Genomic DNA, 17,706 nt, shown 5'->3' with positions numbered 1-17,706 from the left:
CATAACACCCTTGTTAACCATGGGTCACAGATGGCCTTTCCACCATCTGCCCTATGGATTGCAAGGTCTGAAAGGGGAATTTTACTTTACTATGACTCAAAAACAATATATTTTTTTTTACTTTTTATTTTTTTTATTTCAAGCTTTATATAAATATATGAAGTGTAAAATATTTGTTTTCTGTTCTAATCACTTCTCTATAATCATGTTGTACAAAGAGGTATTTAAAACAAAACATCAATATTATAACACATAAATACAAAAATAACAAAAACGGTAAAGAAGAAAAATGCTTTGGTTATCTCGATGGATGCATCTCTCATAATTCGTATCACTTGCTCTCATCATCTAGCGTTGAACACTTCACTTGAATTAAATGTCATCAACACAGTGCCTCATTAATTATTTTATAATCTCACGTGGTCACATGACTAATGGTCTTTCAAAATGCCCCTTTAATAATGTTAAATATAAATTTGAATTGGTCCAAGTTTTATTTTATATCTTACTTTTATTTCTTCAGGAACGTTCACATTTGTTCAGAATTCTCACATTGAAATATTAAATTAATCCATTTAAAGTTTCCTAATAATTAGGAATCAGTGAACAATTTTAAGAAAACAATTTTCAGAACGCGAAACAACTAATTATGTTAAACACACCAGGCACATTATTGTAGTATACGCGTGCAAAAGTTTGGGAGGCGTATCATCAAAGTCTTTAGGTGGATAACTCATTCCGATTTCACCATTACCAAAAATACCCAAGAGTGGGGTCTTAGGAAAATACTTCCTGAATACTTTAGACTCCACGTTGTGCTCAGTATAGACATGGACACCTCGGCCAACGCAGGCATACATTAAGCCAAAGCTGTTCTCCAGCGGGAACTTTGAGTCGGAAAGTTGTTTGATTAGGGCATCCACTTGCTTCTCATCTTGGACATCACTCGGTATAAGGACAGAGGCAACTTTAACTCTTTCACCACAGATTACAAAACCCAGTACAGCGCATCCTTCTTCTGATCTGGAATGAGTCACAGAAGGAAATTATTGCAATAGATAGCTACAAGAACTCTCTTTAATTATCACTGCTTTATTTTCATGAATCTCAGCTCCAGCACTATTGTTATTGTACTATAATTTACTTCCTTCACACTATTAACTACAGAGGAAAAAAAGCAAAGAATGCCTATTCTTAATTTTAATGAAAGAACTTAATTTTTAAAAATGCTTAATTACAAAACTTTTGCTTTGGGAGCCAACTTAACATATTTAGAGATGTATGCTCTTCTAATGAGAATAAAACAAATCAAAGATAAAACTAGCTTTGGTGTTAATCTTAAATTGGTACCGGTACTGAAAGGAACAAATTTATTTCAGCTTATATAAAAAAGATGATATGCATGTGACACAAATTACATTCACATTCAACATGGCCCCCAGTAGCTTGCCTTCACCCTTTCCCCGGTCAGCTCTGAATTCAAACCTCTGCCTTGTTGCAGCTACATACAAACATGGGAAAGGCTTCAGGAGTCAACCCTGAATGAAGAAAAATCAAGAGCCAGTGACACTTAGGCAGCTTACAGCAGACAGAGCTTACACCCTGGCAAAACCTGCACCACAAGTGATCCCTAACAGTAATGAGTACCCACCATTTCTTGGGACACATTGGCTGTCTGAGAAAGGGAAGGGGGGGGGGGGGAACTGCTGTGTGTATGACATTGTTCCCACCAAAAATAACGAGCAGGCGTTCTTCTCATTTCTATGAGATGAACCATTGTCTTTGAAACTCAAAAGTATTTTAGATGTGAAGTCAATCAATGCTAGAGAAGATGGAAGCCATTAAAAGAATTGAGATCTGATAATATCAGTTTATTGTAATAAAAGAACAGACTACGTTGGGCAGGTCACCTTGAAAGAATGTCAGATAACAGAGGAGCGAAAATCGTATACAGGCAAAAACCAAAAGGCAGGAGAACCAAAGGCAGACCCCGAATGCAATGGATTGATGTTGGATGTAATAAATGTGATTGTATCCTTTATTTTTTCTTAAAGATATAAGGGATATTATTTTTTTAGAAATTCTACTTATACATCCAAATATTAAGCTTTGTTACAACCTTTGGAAAGCTCAGAGAGTTAAGCTGCATACAGTTATATAGATGTATATTGAGGTATTCAAAGATTAGCTTGTACAGATTTCTAATATGCTATGACCAAAAACAAAAGTCATTGCCATACTCTCATTTGTAGACATTACTAAATCAAAACAACCCCCAGATACTTTTGTTCCTTTTCATCTCTAAAGAATTTAAATAAATAAAAATCTAAAACAAAACAAGCGTTTATGTCCCTTTATATGATCATTTATATCAGAAGGAAAAATAAAAGTAGAAAATTGAATGAGTAAACAAAACATAGTCTAGATGCAAAAGTTTTCACTGACCTTTGTAGCACACCAGAGAGATCTGAAAGAATCTTTTCATTCACAAATCCACCAGCTATCAATGGCTTGTTAAACAGCTTGTAAAACGAATTACTAGTCTCTTGATTAATGCCACTCATTGGGCAATAGAGATTGATCATTTTGACCTTTTACAGAAAAACATTTACAATATATTACTATTTAAACTATAATACATAAAAGTTAAGTACATCACATTTGTTAAAGGTACATCTTAAACTATGATATATGCTGGCTTAAAAATAATTAAAAAGCTTATATCAGCTCTGTCTGTCTTGTACAAATCTTGTAAACCTTATTTTCCCTCTTGCCATTCTTGGGTCAAGGGGTGTACCGGTATATAAAAATGCTACTAGGTAAGGGGATATAAGCCTTGTTAGGTTGTTGCCTGAAAATCTGAATCTAACAATAGATATGCACAAAATCCTATTTCCATAAGTGCTTGACGGGCTCAGTGGCTAGTAAGTTGGCTTGAAGAGGCTTGAGCCCTTGAGTTCCAATTCAAGTCAAACCATTTTTCTTTTATAAATGGCTTTTTAAAAAACCATCACAAATACCTTCTCCCAGATACCCCACAAAAGGTGGACACAAGTGATTGGTCCATAGTGCATTGGGCATGCTAAAAGCATGAAACTGCGCTAAACAAAAAATATTGGTGAAAATATTTCCAATCGCACAGATATATTATTGCTTGTCTAGATCTATTATGAATTAATTAAACATTATTGATTCAAAATAATTGATACAATTACACTTAATACCTGTAATAAGCTTGTTTTTTTTTAAAAGTATTTTTTTTTATTTTACTTGTCTGTATTAGACTCGTGTGCAGGATTCACATATCTCATAAGTGCTGGCTTACGTCCTGCCAGTTCTAATAAACATTTATTAAAATGGAAGGTAGTTGGCAGTTCAGCTGGCATAATAACAGTCTTTTTGTTCATTGACCTCTAGGTTTTGAAGAAAACTTAGATCTTTTAAATCAATAGTCTTAGGTCACTCATTAAAAAAAGCCTTCACCAATTATGTTTTGTACTTCTTTTCTAATACTAATCTTTTTAAATCTTAAAGACTCAAAATAAAACAACAACAGTCTTATAATTAGGTTAATGTTAACAAAGAGTAGTAGCCTTTCATCGTAACAATTATGAAGAAAAAATGGCATCAAAAAAGATTTACTGATTCATCTGGTGTAACTCACCAATGGGAGCACTTCTTTCTGATTTAACCCTTGGAAACAGATTGGCAAGCTTGGTAGTTTCCCTTGAGCATGTTTGACTAACTGTTTACAATCAGTAAGTGAAGAAGAGAATTGAAGAAACTTGGCACCAGCTGATTTCCTAATCATTAACAAAGACATGGCTGATATGTATTCTTCCATCTCCTCAGTTTTCATGTCTTGATCTGTTCCTGTGAAATTTAAGGAGATTTCATTTTTAAAACTCAATACACTACAGTGAAAGAGAAAAACAGTTTACAAGACTGGATTCATGCTCGGACTGCTGTAGTGTTAATACAGGAGTACTTTTGGCTTGTCATTTAAACTGAAAGACCTTCCTTCAGGGAACCGTACCAGGAAAGAGAAGCTGAGGCAGACAGAGAAAGAGATGGGAGGACAACATAAAAGAATGGACGGGCCTGCCATTGAAAGAAATGCTATAAAGACAGAGAGGAATGGAGAAAGACAGTCAAACAGATCTTGTGTGGTGCCCCAACAGACTAAGGGATAGGTGAAGGTGGTGGTGAAGATGAAACAAATCAGACGCGTAATCTGCCATCAATAAAAATGTATTTTATAAGCTTACTAACACTATAAGCCAATGCAGGGGGAACTATGTAAAAAGGAACAGTAAAAACTTGTAAGGTTACATTTCCAGGGTTTAAGTAACATTTATATTTCCATATTTTAATCATTAACTACTTCATTAGATTATTGAAGTACTTTAGCCAAACATAATTTCTATCTCCTTTATGATATTTATCATGACTATTTTGCTGTGTGGTTTGCACTTCAGGCCATCAAGACAGTGGTGTGAAGTTTAATCCCTGTCTGCCCTCATCCACTGCTGTTTTACAGGAGGTTTGGGTTAAAATGTAATAATCTTCATTCATGGGGAAACAACTAAAACTTACAAAACAAACTTCTTTCTTTTAATAAAAAAAAAACAAAAAAAAAAAAACATGAAATGAACTGGACACTGTCTTGATGCAACATTCCAAGCAGTACCTCCAACTCCATCAACCTATATACCTACAACTACACCAACCTATATACCTACAACTCCATCAGCCTATATACCTACAACTCCATCAACCTATAAACCTACAACTCCACCAACCTATATACCTACAACTCCATCAACCTATATACCTACAACTCCATCAACCTATATACCTACAACTCCATCAACATATATACCAACAACTCCATCAACCTATATACCTACAACTCCATCAACCTATATACCTACAACTCCATCAACCTATATACCTACAACTCCATCAACCTATATACCTACTACTCCATCAACCTATATACCTACAACTCCATCAACCTATATACCTACTACTCCATCAACCTATATACCTACAACTCCATCAACCTATATACCTACAACTCCACCAACCTATAGACCTACAACTCCACCAACCTATATACCTACAACTCCATCAACCTAACAACTCCACCAACCTATATACCTACAACTCCATCAACCTATATACCTACAACTCCACCAACCTATAGACCTACAACTCCACCAACCTATATACCTACAACTCCATCAACCTAACAACTCCACCAACCTATATACCTACAACTCCACCAACTTATATACCTACAACTCCATCAACCTATATACCTACAACTCCATCAACCTATATACCTACAACTCCACCAACCTATACACCCACAACTCCATCAACATATATACCTACAACTCCATTAACCTATATACCTACAACTCCACCAACCTAAATACCTACAACACCATCAACCTATATACCTACAACTCCATCAACCTATATACCTACAACTCCATCAACATATATACCTACAACTCCACCAACCTATATACCTACAACTCCATCAACCTATATACCTACAACTCCATCAACCTATATACCTACAACTCCACCAACCTATACACCCACAACTCCATCAACATATATACCTACAACTCCATTAACCTATATACCTACAACTCCACCAACCTATATACCTACAACTCCACCAACCTAAATACCTACAACACCATCAACCTATATACCTACAACTCCATCAACCTATATACCTACAACTCCATCAACATATATACCTACAACTCCATCAACCTATATACCTACAACTCCATCAGCCTATATACCTACAACTCCACCAACCTACATATCTACAACTCTATCAACCTATATACCTACAACTCCACCAACCTACATACCTCCAACTCCATCAACCTATATAACTCCAACTCCATCAACCTATATACCTACAACTCCATCAACCTATATACCTAGAACTCCACCAACCTATAGACCTACAACTCCATCAACATATATACCTACAACTCCACCAGCCTATAGACCTACAACTCCACCAACCTATATAACTCCAACTCCACCAACCTATAGACCTACAACTCCATCAACCTATATACCTAGAACTCAACCAGCCTATATACATACAATTCCATCAACCTATATACCTACAACTCCATCAACCTAACAACTCCATCAACCTATATACCTACAACTCCACCAACTTATATACTTACAACTCCACCAACTTATATACCTACAACTCCACCAACCTATATACCTACAACTCCACCAACTTATACACCCACAACTCCATCAACCTATATACCTACAACTCCACCAACCTATATACCTACAACTCCACCAACCTAAATACCTACAACACCATCAACCTATATACCTACAACACCATCAACCTATATACCTACAACTCCATCAACCTATATACCTACAACTCCATCAACCTATATACCTACAACTCCACCAACCTATATACCTACAACTCCATCAACCTATATACCTACAACTCCATCAGTGACAACCAGCTGAAAGATGCATGATGAGGGCAGATCAATGTTGAGAAGACTCTGAAGACTCTGTCCAGGGGACTGAAGTCTGTTCATACAACACCATAATGTCTCTGTGCAGAACATCAATAGGCAAGCTGGCTCCACAGGACTATCCTAACATCCGATCAAATAGAACATACATGGATCAAACTATATTTAAAGAAAAATTAAAAACTACACTATAAAAACTTAAAAAAAAAAAAAAAAGACTGCAGCTCAGACTAAAAATTTGTATTCATAAAACAAGAGTTAATCTTTTTCTGGAATGCCTTAACTCTATCTCTCCTTAATTATTTTCTGCATTCAGAAGGAATTATTAATTTTTCCCATTTATATTTCAGCACCCTGTTAGGGTTAACCTTCAATAATGGTTTTCTATTAATCTGAAAATGTTATCATTGGTAAATGTAAATTATGCCCTTTTTATATAACACAAATTATTAAAGTTAGTTGAATGGGGTCGAATCAACAATGGTATCGTCAATCAGGAGAGAGAGTTAACACAGCAGCAGCAGAATAAGACAAAGGGCATGAAGCTGTGAAAAAGTTTATGCTTCCTTAATAGAATGACAGGCAAAGTAGGTTAACCCTTATACTGTTAAAAGATTATTTTTTAAGATATATTTTTCTTAAAAGTCTATTTCTTACAAAACAATATGTATGTATATTGTATGTATTGTTTATCTTACAAGAATAATTTAATTACATTTATACAATAAAAGAAGCAAAATATTGTGCACATGATAAAGTAAAGAAATGAAAACACTATCTGAAGCATGATTTATATTTTTTTAGAATGCCATCATCTTTAAGGTATAAAACAAAAAACCAGGACTTGTAAAATGTTTGTTTGTAAAATGTTTTACATTTTTCTGATGTTCCTTCAGAGTTGAAGATAGTTTACTTCCTAGTCCAAACCTCCCGCAGGACAATGGGGGATGGGAGCAGGCAGGGTTTGAACCCGGGACCATCGATAAATCCAAACGGCAGTCCAGCGCGCAAACCGCATGACCAGGCAGCCATCCTTGCAAGGACAATATCTAAAGACCACATTAATAGTACCAGTCAAATGAAAATGACAGGGCTTAAGAATGTTATTGACACTTCATGAGACTTAGCAGATAATCGGGTGGCTTCCTGAATATGCTCTAACTGTCAAAAAGATAATCTGGGAATCCAAGTATCTTAAAAAACATTTACATGAACAAGAAACACAATAATCTGACATGGATAGAATTTCCATAGCTCTTAACTACTATTAAAAATTTTTTTAAAAATGGTTTGATTTATAATTAGTGCTTAAAACAACAACATAAAATTGCTTTATGATGTTTTGCTACTTTTTTAAATGCAAGACTGCACTTCTCAGCCATCTTTGAGTAAAGAGAATATCAGATTGTTCTCATCTCTGAACGCCTGAAACTGAGATCTTTATTCTGTAGTATCAAATCATGTTGTGCCTGCCACCAACATTCATTGTATCAAGAAAAAAAACTATAGATAATGATGTTCATTGAAATGTCTCACCATTATAAAATCTCTAATGCTGTTCCACCAACTTTCTTCGATGCTGTTCACATCTCCTTCGTGTTTAAAAGAATTCCATCTCAACTTGGGGAAATATTTTTCTCTGCGGCATTTTTCTCTTCGCACTTGATCACGCCACGACTTACAGACCCTTGAAAAAATATGACAATACAATGTTTCAATAAGTAAACAATTCACATTTTATTTATTCACTAAAACTTTTTACCCTCAAAGTTAAACAGATCACACCCAACCATGCTGTATGGAAGGTCTGGTGTCTTGGTAGGCATTAGCGGTTCTGACACATTTTGATTCTGATGTTCAGTCTTTAAGTCCCTTTTATTTTGTCTCTTTCATCCTTCAATGGATATAAGGATATATAAAGGATAAGGATATAAATTTCTCACAGCTCACAACCACTCTGAAAGAGACTAGACTAGTCTCTGACAACTAGAATTAACTAGATCTAGATCTATTTACACTCTACATCGAGATCTAGCTAGAGCCTGAGGAGAATTCTACATTAAAGATCTAGACTAAATTAACTATATCTCCAACCGTAGTAATGTATTTTATATAGGCCCCTAGATCTAGAGCAAGGGGTTCTCAACCTGTTGGTCATTGTTGGGGCTATTTATTTTAGTTGTTATTTGGTTTTCTGGAGAATTTTCTTGCAGTTTTTGAGATAATTGGAATTTTTCAAAATTACCAGTTTGTTGAGGAGGTGGAATGTCGCGTCTTATTTATTTTAGTTGTATAGTAAAAATGTTAACATTCTAATAGCGCAGCTTTCAACAATAGGTGATGACATCATTTTGGCTACTTTATTTTGTTTTGCAGTATTAGTGTTCTCCCCTTGTCGCTTCCTCATAATTTTTCATATGACATCAAAACTTTTCTTCTTCATCGTTTGGTAAATTCCCTCCATCTTGCTCTGTAGAACCAAGCTGTATCTTTCAAGTTCTTGAATTCTCCATGTGTCTTCGTTATTGGATAGCCTTAGTGTTGGCCTTGGTATATATTCTTGAAGGATTATTTGACCCCTGTTTAGGGTGAGTTTTATTTCACATTGTAAAGTTATTTCAATATGGATTCTGTCGTATTCGTATTTTGTAATTAGATTAGAAGAATCTGTAATTTGTCTTTCTATAGGGTCTCAGGTGTCAAGTCTCAGGACTGAGGTTTCAGGTTATGAGTCTCAGATTTCATTTTAAATTTCAGATTTCTACATTCAGTCTTGGTGTTACATTGTGAGTTTTGGTGCTACTCTGAACTCTGGTTATCTTCATTGTTGGTGAACATTCATCTTGGCTAGAAGATAGATCTACTTGTGTTACCATCAACATTTGCATATGAAGTACACTGCACCTGATTACAGAATCTTTGTCTTGAAATGGAATATTGATGAGGTCATTACTATTTCTTTAAAATACTATTTAAGTATTTAATTGAACCATATCATGCTATATGTACTTGTATTCATTTATCATTACCATTAATCATATGTCATTTCATTTGCATAAATCTCATCTGGATTACATTTATAGTTAATTTCAATCATCATACACATTGTTTATTAGTTTATGTACAACTGGGTGTTGGGCTTTTATCCTTGGGACTTATAAAAGTAATAATAAATTATAAATAAATTATAACACACACGCACATTGCAAATTAATATTACTTTTAATACTTGGACAATTTAATATTTATTAATGAAAATCTTAAGACCTGACAGTTGTGACTACCTTGGGGGTCGAATGACAATTTGCTAGGGGTTGCCTGGTGTATTCAAATGTGTAAATTTTAATCGCGGCATAGTTTTTTTTATACTTGACAACAATGCTATTCCAGAAAGATATATCTGGATCTTAATGAAATTCTATTATTTAATTTTAAAAAAAATTAATGTCAATAATTGTGCAATGCAACGTAAAGCAATGGAATCAATCATATCTTTTCTATGTTAAAGATTTACGCATGCCAGTACAACATTAAAAAACATTGTTGTTTATAGTTAACAATACGCCATTCATTGTTTTATAGACCATGATGTTATTGAAGGTAACATTTTCAATATGTAGCAACCCATAAAAATGGATCTCAATAAAAGAAAGTTAAGAAATGAAATTATCTGTTACAGCATGTTTTATTTCAAGGGTTCACGTTTTACTACAAGCAGTTCAACGCCAAATCGCCTATGCAGTTGACGAGTTTCTCTTTTGCAAACCTGTTGAAACGACTACTATGGCATGAGAAAGCTGGTTCATTTTTGGATAAGATTAAATTCTCTCTTGGTATAAAAAAAAAGTAGTGCCTGCACAGATGGTCATCTAAATATGCTAATAATGTTTGCTACAAAATAGGCCATTAAAAGTAATTAGAAATGACTGTATGATTCATCAACAAATATAAGTAATGAAAGCACTTCCCAAGAATTGCAAGATGCAATGAAAAACGTCACTGCAAGGATCAAATGCCACATGCCTCAATTTGTAAAAAAAAATTTTTAAATCTGATCCTTCGAAATGTAACTTCAGCTTTGGCAAAGTAAATTGGATGAATATAAATGTTTGCAACCTTATCTTTTGTCTACAAGGAAAATGACTTTGAACCTGACTGATGGATAAAAAATGATGTGAAAGAACATTCGTGCATGCTTGTGGTCTAAATTTTGTCGTTCTTTCCAAATCTACCTGACTCAACACCGTCCGCCATTGCCAGAAGTCCATCACAGAAAAGTTTCAATTACACAATTCTGTATCAAGTGTTTGCAATCCTATTTCATTTAGTCTGTGTTGCACCATTATAAATACATTTCCATCTATATTTTTTTCAAAATCATGGCTTTCCAGCCTGTTAGTTATCATTGCAGAAGTAGACTTGATTCAGAAAATGACATTCGTTGTGATTTAGCAAAGAATGACTTTTAGGGAAACAGAAACAAGCTCAAACTTCATACTGTTTGAACAAATTATTTTTGTAGAAATGTAGTTTATTATCGCAATCCTTTTCAAGTTGTCACATATATATATATAATATTGTTACGAATCTCACTATCCAGGCTCTCTGCAAACTGCACCATACACAACCAACTTAAAGAACTTGACAACTCAGGGCTCCAAAGTAACGTAACACTTTAATAGTTGAATAAATAACAGCCAATACTGTACAATTGGCAAAACGTGAACTGTACAAATATATCTCTCAGATAACACCGTACCGCCGTATCAACTCTTGCACTGGCCTCTCTGTCTCGTTTCGGGCTTGCAATGGGTTCAACAGTTCAGGACCGACTTCACACACTAGGCTCGTTGTGTCAGACTCGATGGCAGACCAAGATCAAGATGCCAGTCGTCTCAACTGTACTTGACAGTATTCCGCACGAACCGTCGTAATGCTCCATACAGAACCACACCGTTGAACTGTGCTGTAGTGAACCTTCTGTCATGAACCCCTTTTCTGAACCGTCTTGACTGCGACACCTACGCTCTTATATAGGGTCCCTACTGGCCTTCTCGAACCGGACAGAACGCTGCTCGATGTTTCTAGGTGGTCAGATGACTACAACTCTCGTGACGCTCCTGAGCTCTGTTCATGACGTCGATCCTTCCCGAACCATCATGTTGACACTCATCTCGGCCGACCGTCGTAACTCGTCACGGTTAACCGCTCATCTAGCGCTGGCCTGGGGCAATTTGCGTCGGCTGACTACACTCACACCACTACCCCCATCTGTGCCACCATCAGGTTTATAACAATATGCACGCAACATGTTGAATGTACAAAAGATTTACTGCAAGTTGTAATGGTAAAATTTCTTATCTATAATCTGATTATAAGGAAACAATTTTTTTTCATAATAAAATTTCATACATTTACTTATCAGTTATGATAATGCTTATGTAAGTAAATAATCTTAGTTAGTAGAGTCACTAGCTAGAGTTACAGTTGGGGGTCGGTCGCTGCATAAAGGGAAATCATAAAAACTTCGAACTGCTGATCTAGAGTTAGTGTCTAGATCTAGTAACTAGTAGTAGTAGTAGTAGTAGATCTAATCATGTAATTGAGATCCAGATCTAATCTAGAAACAAGATCTTTTGTTTTGATTAACGATCTTAAGTTAAGTCAAGTTATTCCAGTTATTCAAACTTATTCATTAAAATTAAACTTACAATGAGCATTTGTTTAATTGTCGAATATTCATACACTTAAAAATCCTTTCAAGAACAACTAATATATTGGTCAATACATTCTCAGTTACTGAGATTCGAATATCCATGATTTTAGATGCAGAAAAGAGCCTCTCTAGACTAGTAGGTCTATAGATCTAGATCCAGAGTCTAGTTATACTCTGGGCCTATGTAGAATCTAGATGTATGTATGTCTAGTCTAGATCTAGATTGATTCTATCACTTTCTACTTTGTAAACATTTGCTTAGCTCTCCAGCAATGAAAACTCTTAAAAATCAAAACAGCTCACTGTACCAACCTATGTAAGAATTATTTGAGTGTACTGTAAAATTAGAAATCCCGGAATTAGACTGTAGATCAGGCATGTCAAACTCATAAAGGTGTATGAGCAACATAAAAAAACAACTTATTATGACCTGAGAGGCAGCAGCAAAAAATCCTATTCACAGTTAAAATAGTAAAGGTAGTGAAAATTTAATAATTTAGTAAAATTATATCCTCATGATCAAATTACCTTAACAAGCATCAGTAAAATTGAGCATCCAATTTAAGCAACTGGAAAGAGATACTATATAGAAGAATTCCGCATCACAAACGAAGAGATAGAGACAGGGTTACTACAGCGATTGGACCCCACGATGACCTGCTAACTATTGTAAAAAAAAAACGCAAACTAAAACTTATGGTCATATTACAAGGTCTTGTTAGCAAAGGACCCTCCTTCAGGAAACACTACCAGGAGAAGGAAGAAAAGGCAGGCAGAGAAAGCGATGGGAAGGCAATATAAAAGAAATGGACTGGCCTGCCATTGAAAAGGGCTCTATCCAAGGTAAAAGACAGGAATGGAGAAAGGTGGTCGATAAAATTTGCATGGTGCCCTAATGTCCAACAGACATTTTAATGAAGATAATAGCTTTAGAGTTGTTGACAATAATCAGCTGGTAGAATAATTTGCATGTAAATCATCTGATTCAGCTGATCAAACGTTTGCATGTAAATCATCAGCTGATCGAATGTTTGCATGTAAATCATCAGCTGATCGAATGTTTGCATGTAAATCATCAGCTGGTAGAATGTTTGCATGTAAATCATCAGCTGATCGAATTTTTGCATGTAAATCATCAGCTGGTAGAATGTAAATCATCAAGTGATCGAATGTTTTCATGTAAATCATCAGCTGGTCGAATTTTTGCATGTAAATCATCAGCTGGTAGAATGTTTGCATGTAAATCATCAGCTGGTAGAATGTTTGTATTTAAATCATCAGCTTTGTAAAATGTTTGTTTTACATGTTTCGGATGTTCCTTCAGAGTTGAAGATAGTTCACTTCCTAGTCCAAACCTCCCGCAGGACGACGGGAGATGGGAGCGGGCAGGATTTGAACCCACGACCGTCGATAAATCCGAACGACAGTCCAGCGCGCAAATCGCACGGCCAGGCAGCCATCCGCATGTAAATCATCAAGTGATCGAATGTTTTCATGTAAATCATCAGCTGATCGAATGTCTGCATGTAAATCATCAGCTGATCGAATTTTTGCATGTAAATCATCAGCTGGTAGAATGTTTGCATGTAAATCATCAGCTGGTAGAATGTTTGCATGTAAATCATCAGCTGGTAGAATGTTTGCATGTAAATCATCAGCTGGTAGAATGTTTGCATGTAAATCATCAGCTGGTAGAATGTTTGCATGTAAATCATCAGCTGGTAGAATGTTTGCATGTAAATCATCAGCTGGTAGAATGTTTGCATGTAAATCATCAGCTGATCGAATGTTAGCATGTAAATCGTCAGCTGGTAGAATGTATGCATGTAAATCATCAGCTGATCAAATGTTTGCATGTAAATCATCAGCTGATCGAATGTATGTATGTAAATCATCAGCTGATCAAATATTTGCATGTAAATCATCAGCTGATAGAATGTATGTATGTAAATCATCAGCTGATAGAATGTATGTATGTAAATCATCAGCTGGTAGAATGTTTGGATGTAAATCATCAGCTGATTGAATGTTTGTATTTATATCACCAGCTTGAAGAATATTTACATGTAAATCATCAGCTGGTAGATGTCAAGAGCAGGGGTGTGTAAGATGTGAGATCGTGTGTGTGTTTGTTTTATTAGTTGAGTTGTGAACGGTTTTAGCAAAGGGTTTTCAAGGGGGGATAATAGAGTATCTAGTGGTCAGCCTAGTTAACAAGATAGCTGACCTGGCCTGAGTAGGGTGTTGGTGATTGTTTTCGGTTATTATGTCTAGAGTAAGGAGTTATTATTCTTGCTATGGTGTGTACTGAATATTTGGGGTAATGCTATGTTATTGGATCTAGTCTAGGCGCCCTGGTAGAATGTTTGCATCGATATCACCATCTTGTAGAAATGTTTGCATGTAAATCATCAGCTGATTGAATGTTTGCATTTATAACACCAGCTGGTAGAATGTTTGCATTGATATCACCATCTTGTAGAAATGTTTGCATGTAAATCATCAGCTGATTGAATGTTTGCATATATAACACCAGCTGTTAGAATGTTTGCATTGATATCACCATCTTGTAGAAATGTTTGCATGTAAATCATCAGCTGATCGAATGTTTACATGTAAACAAATGTTTGCACGTATATCAGCTGCATGGAGCACAAGTAAAACTTAAATGACCTTTTTAAAGCTTCTTAATAACTCATTTAGCAAGATAAGTCAAGGAGATGCACTAAACAAAAAAGTGGATAATAGTACTGTAAAAGTTGTAACGGATGCATGTGTAAATCAAATGTAGTTGAAGTATTTCTAACGATGGTAAATCATATTGTTATGACTTTGCCATGCGCACCGCCATTCAAGATAGTGCAGAAAGAAGGTGCGCACTATCTGTGACTAAACAAGTCGGATGTTGACATTAGGGGACAAACGATTTCCGCCCAAGTAGAGAGCTAATATGGAGATGCTGTGCTCAAGGCAGATGCCCCTTTGTGTTTGTCATGTCTCTATGTAAATAAACGTCTATGTCCTCGTTGAGTTACCTCACTTAAGTTATTACAATATTAAGTGCGTGCGTACCTTGTTGAGTGTATTACAACTGCGAGTTTCTTTATTATGACATCCGCCTGAAGAATGAACAGGTACTAAACAGGAACACAGACTCAATGACTAAGTTAACTCAAGATGAAAATTCAATAACGTTTAATACAGAATGGGCCACAGTCTAGTCCGTCACTAACAGCGATGATTACCCCTCAAGAGTCTAGCAGTAACTGATTTCTAAAAGTCTATTCTAATCTCTAACCCAAAGTCTATGTCGTCACTAATAAATGTACGTTCACTGTCGATCTAACAAAGTGCGCAACCCAACTAACTAAACTAGCTATCTAACAAAGTAGAACTCAGAATTCCATGCTTATTCACCATATTGTTGTAACTCTTGGGTAGGCACTGAACGTAAAGGCAGGCAACACAACACAGTGTAACAGGAAATAAAGACAGGTGTTTATTCACTAGTACAAACACATAGCATCCTTCAGCTTCCTCAGAGTCTTTCTACTAATTTACCAGTCCTTTAGACAGCAACCCGAATGTGGACCAACGACAGCCTTCCCCGCTTCGCTCAAGGTCCCTTCTACAACCTTCAGGCAGCACCAAAAGCTGGCTTCTTAGTTTCCAAACATTCAGTCTCTTCACGATCCCTGATGCACTGTTCTTCTCTACATTCTAGTGTCTTCCTGTTTACGTTCACTAGTGCGCTAGTGCGCACCTCAAGCACTGGTGCAAGGCAGGGTTACAACAATATGCAGACTAGATGACAGAATCAAACCAGGTGTATTTATCATGGAACTATACTAATGGAACAACAGCTCCTAGTTTTTACTAGGGGAGTGCCGTCGCGCATCTTTTTTCGCGCAAGGTGCAATATGGAGAAATTCAGGAGGATGCAAAAGAAGAAATTTACTCCTCCAGTCACTTGGACTGACCTTCAATGAGAGTAAAACTTTCCTACGCTTTATTTTATTAGATCTCTAAAAACTTCATCCATTTTCTCACAATGTTTTGTGATTTATAAAATTTTCCTGAATAAGGGATCGTCACAAAAGTTATTTTTTTAAGGCCACCCCATTAAAATAGCTGTTTTCAGTACTTTCACATTTGGGTATTTTACACAAAATCTGGATTTTTTTTTATGTACATGAAATCATTATCATCTGTCCCGCGTAACCAAATCCTCCACTTTTCCCGGTCACCAATGTTCTTAACAAGATATCAAGAGAGAGAGGCTGGTCCATTATTTGCGTATTCAAGCCAGCTTTTCTTCTGACAAACCTTTTTTCGTTTATTCTCTTGAAGGATATTTTTTTTTAAGTTAGTCTTACAAAATACAATTCCAAACCAACTCATGCAGTTATTGTCTTTTCATAGTATTGAGGAGTCATCCTTTTTGCCAGCCAGAGTGTTAATTGGCAAAAGTAAAAAAATTCATTATTTTAATTTTTTTTAGTAAATATTCACAACTATATCTTTTATATAATAATATATTTTTAAATAATAATATCTTTTATATAGACATGCTTTAATAGATCTAATAAATGATTAACGCGGACCTACCAATATGGGTATATTAATACTTAAATCTGGGTATTTTAAATTTCGAATGCGCATTTTTTAAAAACCGAACTTATCTATAGATCTCTTATATCTAGAATAATATAGATCTACAACACCCAGTCTTAGACTATGGTTCTAGATCTATTTAAAGATATTTTAAAAAAAATAACTCAATAGATCTAATAAAGTCATGATTTTTACTCTATTTTCTCTAGATCTAAACCATACATGAGATCAATATGAATGTTTATAGATCTAGTCTACGTCTAGATCTATCGATCATCTATCCAGTCTATAGCTGTATTGCCTGGCCTGTAGATCTAGCTAGTACCTGTACTAATATTAGTAGATGTAGATTGTAGATCTATAGTATAATAATAATACTTTTTTATAGTAGAAAGTAGATTTATAATGTATCAATTCTATCTAATCTAGATCTAAATCTAGACTTCACTTTCACATCACACTATTATTGATACAGACAGTGAATGAAACGAATGCAGTGATTATAGTTTATACTGATTATACTTATAGATCTACCAGTTGATAATCATCATCATCATAGATAATAATCTAGACTAGTATTCTAGATCTATAAATAATCATAGTCACCGTGATAGTGCCATTTTTAGTCAGTGTAGTCAAGTCAAGATAGTGGAACGTAAACTGGAAGGTTTAATACAATACAGTATAAGCTATGAGTTAGTATAAGATCTAATTATTTTGTTACTTTGTATGTCAATGTCTCAATTAAAATAATTAATATCACCAGCCATATCATTTTAAATATTAAAATATTATAGTAGACATAGATTTCTATATTAT

General features: G+C 35.3%; 1 protein-coding gene across 4 annotated transcripts; it reads right to left on the bottom strand.

The window, feature by feature from the left end:
* Window positions 1-505: 505 nt before the first annotated feature.
* Window positions 506-15,974, bottom strand: LOC106062683 (F-box only protein 22-like). 4 transcript variants are annotated; one of them, XM_056006489.1, is made up of 6 exons: window positions 15,835-15,974; window positions 8,094-8,244; window positions 6,518-6,680; window positions 3,665-3,873; window positions 2,446-2,591; window positions 506-1,023 (listed from the first exon to the last, which is right to left on the bottom strand). In XM_056006489.1, exons 2-6 carry the CDS (start codon window positions 8,094-8,096, stop codon window positions 648-650), a joined length of 897 nt encoding a protein of 298 aa, XP_055862464.1. In that variant the 5' UTR covers window positions 8,097-8,244; window positions 15,835-15,974; the 3' UTR covers window positions 506-647. The 4 variants fall into 4 exon arrangements, with proteins under 4 accessions (XP_055862464.1, XP_055862532.1, XP_055862395.1 ...); XM_056006557.1 differs by lacking the exon at window positions 15,835-15,974 and adding an exon at window positions 15,346-15,543; XM_056006420.1 differs by lacking the exon at window positions 15,835-15,974 and adding an exon at window positions 12,802-12,930.
* Between the last annotated feature and the right edge of the window lie 1,732 nt (window positions 15,975-17,706).

Source organism: Biomphalaria glabrata, chromosome 1 (assembly GCF_947242115.1).
Source record: "Biomphalaria glabrata chromosome 1, xgBioGlab47.1, whole genome shotgun sequence".
Taxonomy (NCBI): Eukaryota; Metazoa; Mollusca; class Gastropoda; family Planorbidae; genus Biomphalaria; species Biomphalaria glabrata.
The sequence above is the reverse complement of the archived record's forward strand: the minus strand, read 5'-3'. Positions and strand labels throughout refer to the sequence as shown.